We start from the raw sequence: 4,642 nt of genomic DNA on the forward strand, positions 1-4,642 counted from the left end.
TGCAAGGCTGGTGCTGGTGGGGATGGGAAGCRCTGGGGCACAGCACTGGGGTGGGGGCTTGGCACAGGGTCCAGCCCTCCCCGCCAGGCTGTGGGTCTAGGCTCAGCCTGGCTCCTGAGGCTCTGGAGGAGCCCTGACACACCCCAATAATTTGCGCCAGGTCCCAGCTGGGGCTTTGTTCCCACTTCAGTGTCTGTGATGGCAAAGCCCTGGGCTTCCCTGTTTCCTGCAGCACCTCCAGCTTGGGCTCACTGTGCCCTGCACCAGCCCCGGGCACCCCCGTTCCCTGCGGCACCCTCAGCTTCTGCTGGCCCTGGCAGCTCTGTGCCTCTTCCCGTTTCTGTTGGGGGCTGTTTCCTGCACCCTCCCCTTGCAGTGCCAGTGGCACCAGAGCGAGGGTTGAGCCCTGCAGGGCCCTGGGCAGCACCTGAGCAAGGGCTGAGCTGCTGTTGGTCCCAGCTGGATCAGGGTCCTCGTGGGGAGGGCAAGGTGGAGGGAGGGGTCGCGTGCAATGCCCGAGCGCAAGGGACTCTCCTCCAGTCTGGGAGCCAAGCCAGGGCTGCCTGCACCAGAGCTGTCCTGTCCCCGGGGCCAGAAATAACGACAGGGACAACCGCAGCCCGCCGGGGGCAGGAAGCGGTTGGCCACCAGTGCGCTCCTGTCCCCACCGCCTTCCTCCCTGGCCACCAGCTCCGCTGTGCCCACACTGACCTGTCCCTGGGCCACCAGCCCTGGGCAGGGGCTCAGCTGGCACTTGCCTCCCTGCACTGCTTGTGCCAGGAGCAGGACCATCGGCACACAGGGTGTGGGTGGCAGGCAGGGGGGTCCCATGGGGGACCCCTGCGTGCTGGAGGAGGGGGCTGGAGGCTCATGTTGTGCCTGGCCCTGTGTGGGCTGTGCCACAGCTCTCCTGGGGTGCGGGGCTGGGGTGCTCGGGGGTCTCAGGCTGTTTGTGGGGCTGGTGTTCTGCCCCATCTGTTGGGGCTAAGCAGTGCCTGTTGGGGTGCTCTGCCCCCCGTGGGGGGCTGGCTGGGGGGTGCAGGTGCACAGGGCCTGAGGGGCTGTGCTGGTGCCAGGGAGGGACCCCAACTCCCAGCCCCCGGCCCCTCTCCCTGCAGCCGTGTGGAACTTCCCGGGCACCAAGGAGCATCACCTCCCGCTGCAGATTGGGGAGACAGTGCACATCCTGCAGGCCTGCGAGGGTAAGAGGGACCCCCGGAGGTACCCCAGCGTGGGGGTTTCTGCACCCCCCCTTGGCCCCCTGGTGGGAGCCAGGACTCCCAGCCCGGCCGACAGGGTCCCCCTCCCTCCCCTCGCAGGTTGGTACCGCGGGTACTCGCTCCGCAACAGGGCTGCCCAGGTAGGTGAGCGGGGTCGGGGGGAGCATGGCTGTGGCTCGCCCTGTCCGTACCAGGGGTCTGGGGGAATAGGGGGACGTGACCGGCGTCTCGCCCTGTCTGTGCTGGGGGGTTGAGAGACCGCAGTGGGCACAGCTGGCTGGAGCCCCCAGCCATGCCTTCCCAGAGGGATGTCTCCCAGCCCGAGGGTGCCAACAGCTCTGACTTCCCAGGGCATCTTCCCGGCATCACTGATCCGGCTGAAGGGCGCCGTGGTGGAGCACCGGGGGTAGGTATGGGGCACGGGCAGGGGTGGTGGGCTCCATCCCCTGCCTGGCATGGGGTCCCCACAATGCCAGGGGGCTCCAGGGGTCCCTGTGCCTTCCTTAGGGTGGAGGAGAGCGTGGTGCCCGCCGAGATGCCGATGGTGCAGGAGATCACCACCACGCTGCGGGAGTGGGCCACCATCTGGAAGCAGCTCTATGTGGTGCGGGCTGGGGGCCTGGGGACCGGGCGGGCCGTGGGGCAGTGGGGTGTGTGGTGACCCTGCGGTCCTGCCGCAGGCCGGGCAGATGGAGCGGTATGGGCAGGTGAAGCGGATGATGCAGGAGCTGATGGAGCAGCGCTCACAGCTGCTCTCAGGGACACTGCCCAAGGACCAGCTTCTGCGGCTCAGGAAGGAGGTGACCGGCAGGATAGACTATGGCAACAAGTGAGCATGGCACAGGGCACAGGGACCCCGAGTCTGCCCTGGGCACAGGCTGCACGGTGCCCGGGTGCTCCCTCGGTGTCCCTGACAGCCTGGCTGGCTGTTCCTCTGTCCCCACCATCCTGGCTGTGTGTCCCTGCAGCACCCTGTGTCCCTGCTGTCCTGCTGACTGGCTGTCCCTGTGTCCCCATAATCCCAGCTGGCTGTCCCTGTGTCCCCATCATCCTTGCTGGCTGTCCCATGGTGGCTGGGGACAGTGAGTGTGCCTGCAGGTGCACAAGCCACCTGGCCAAGGGCTATGGCTGATGAGCCGTGGCTGGGGCAGGAGTGTCCCTGGTGCTGCCTGGCTCCTGTCCCCTTGCTCATTTGGGTCTGTCCTGCCCCCTCAGACCCCGTGTGAGGGCAGGTGGGTCCTGGTGGGACACATGGACCCGTGTCCCCCCAGGGTCCTGCCTCACCCCATCCTGGCCTCGGCAGGATCCTTGCGCTGGACCTGGTGGTGCGGGACGAGGATGAGAACATCCTGGACCCCGACAGGACCAGCGTCATCAGCCTCTTCCAGGCTCACAGGAGAGCGGCGCAGACCCTCACCCAGCGCATCCAGGAGGAGACGGTGAGGCCGGCACTGGCCCCACACCTGCCGTACCCAGACCATGATGTCCCCCGTGCCAGGGGCTGTGCCAGGTGCTCAGCCATGGGTCCAAGCCATGGGGCTGAGCTGCCTCGTGCTCCCCAGAGCCCGCAGCCAAGAGCACCAGGCCACAGCACCCATGGGGCAGCTTCGCCCTCCCACAACCTCTACCTGTGCGTCCGCAACTTCGTCTGCCACATTGGGGAGGAGGCGCAGCTCTTCATGGCACTGTATGACCCCAGCGAGCAGCGCATCATCAGGTGGGGTCCCGGGGTGCAGGACAGACCCCTGCCCCCTCTGTGTCAGGTGCCAGTCCCACTGCTCCCTGCGATGTCCCCCGCTTTGTGCCACGTTGCCTGCTGGTGCCCACTGGAGCAGCCTGGCTCTATGTGAGGCAGTGGTGAGGTGACTGGTGGGCAGCAGCTCCCCACTGCTGGGGACAGCCAGGCTGGGCCAGTCCCTGTGCCGTGACTGGGGACACTGGTGGGATGAGGGGTGTGTGTGGTGGGAGCTGGCAGGGGCTCTGCTGTCCCGGTGCCCACCTCACTGCCAGCTCCTCCCCCTCGCCTGCCCCGCAGCGAGAACTACGTGATCCGCTGGGCCAGCACTGGGGTCCCCCAGGACATTGAGCTGCTCAACAACCTCAAGGTCGTGTTCACGGTGAGTGCAGACCCCCGGGGGCTGCACTGCTGCTCCCCACCTCCCCCTCCTGCAGAGCTGCCTCCACCCGCAGCGTTTCAGGGCCCCCAGCAGCAGGCACGGTCCTCCCGTGTCCTGTGAGTGGCTGAGCCCCCACCACTCCCCCTGCTCGAACAGCCCCAGCCCCTGCACAGACCCCAGGCCTGGCACCAGGACTCAGGTCCCCTCAGGGTCCCCTCCCGGTGCGGGTGCTGGGGTTCTCGGGGTGCCCCATCCCCGTCCCTCGCCGTGCGGCACCCGCTGACTCAGCGCTTCGGCTGCAGCGCTGCGCTGACCCCCGGGAGGAGCGGAGCCATCGATATGCAAAGGAGCCGGGAAAATCGGTGCTAATGAGCAGCATCAGCATTTCGGCTCTGCTCCCATCCCCCGGCGCTCGCCCACCTCCAACTCCTGCTCTGCTCGCTGCTGGTGTCCCCGTTTGTCCCCGCGCTCTGTGGCGCGTCCCAGTCCCTTTCCTCAGCACCACCAGAAAGTTCTGCCACGGGGCAGCACCCTCAGGACCCGACACTGCCCGGGTGCCCAGAGCTGGGGTGCAAGACCACCCCACCATCCCCACACCATGCCAGGTTGCCCCCCTCTCACTAGGCTGCCTGGCCCAGGGTGCCCTGTGGGGCCATCATTCTCCCCCAACCTTGGCATCAGGGCTTTGGGGCTCCTGGGGTGCACAGAAGCCCCCGGGACAGTGGGGCCAAGTGCCTGCCAGCCAAGCCACTCCATGGGGCAGAGTGCGGGGGGACATCCCGGGGCACTGGGAGCAGGGACCTGCAGTGGTTCTGTGCCCACTGGTTCACCCCGCGCAGCCCTGGGCACCCCACCATCAGCTGGCGCTGGTACTGGCACGTCCCCAGCGGTGCTGCCAGGGTCACACAGCCCCTGTCCCCAGGACCTGGGCAGCACGGACCTGAAGCGGGAGCGGCTGTTCCTGGTGTGCCAGATCACCCGGGTGGGACGGATGGACCTGCGGGACACCCACAGCCGCAAGCTCAGCACGGGCCTGCGCCGGCCCTTCGGCATCTCAGGTAGGGGAGATGGTCCCTGGAGACCCCCAGGGCCACCTGTGACACCACCTCGGCCACCCCCCTTGGCCACCAGGCTCTGCGATGCACCCGCTGTCCCTGCACACAGACCCCAGCCCCGGGCTGCTCCCCCTGTCCCTGCACACAGACCCCAACCCACTGTGTGCCCGGAGCAGCCCTGCAGAGCCTCCCTGCCTCCACCTCCCCCTATGATCCTGCTCTGGGCATCGATCCCTGTGGATCATTGCTG

At 67.8% G+C, this 4,642-nt stretch overlaps 1 protein-coding gene across 1 annotated transcript in view; it reads left to right on the forward strand.

Annotated features, from left to right (window-relative positions):
* Positions 1 to 829: 829 nt before the first annotated feature.
* LOC103762600 (dedicator of cytokinesis protein 2) overlaps positions 830 to 4,642 on the forward strand; it is a 49,352-nt gene continuing 45,539 nt past the window's right edge. Inside the window, exons 1-10 of the mRNA XM_029958417.1 lie at positions 830 to 872; positions 1,119 to 1,202; positions 1,320 to 1,360; positions 1,571 to 1,626; positions 1,728 to 1,824; positions 1,901 to 2,049; positions 2,524 to 2,659; positions 2,783 to 2,937; positions 3,256 to 3,337; positions 4,260 to 4,395. Of these exons, the coding sequence (XP_029814277.1) occupies positions 830 to 872; positions 1,119 to 1,202; positions 1,320 to 1,360; positions 1,571 to 1,626; positions 1,728 to 1,824; positions 1,901 to 2,049; positions 2,524 to 2,659; positions 2,783 to 2,937; positions 3,256 to 3,337; positions 4,260 to 4,395 (979 nt within the window). The remainder of the gene's footprint in view (positions 873 to 1,118; positions 1,203 to 1,319; positions 1,361 to 1,570; positions 1,627 to 1,727; positions 1,825 to 1,900; positions 2,050 to 2,523; positions 2,660 to 2,782; positions 2,938 to 3,255; positions 3,338 to 4,259; positions 4,396 to 4,642) is intronic.

Source organism: Manacus vitellinus, unplaced genomic scaffold (genome assembly GCF_001715985.3).
Source record: "Manacus vitellinus isolate BGI_N305 unplaced genomic scaffold, ASM171598v3 scaffold_151_pilon, whole genome shotgun sequence".
NCBI lineage: Eukaryota > Metazoa > Chordata > Aves > Passeriformes > Pipridae > Manacus > Manacus vitellinus.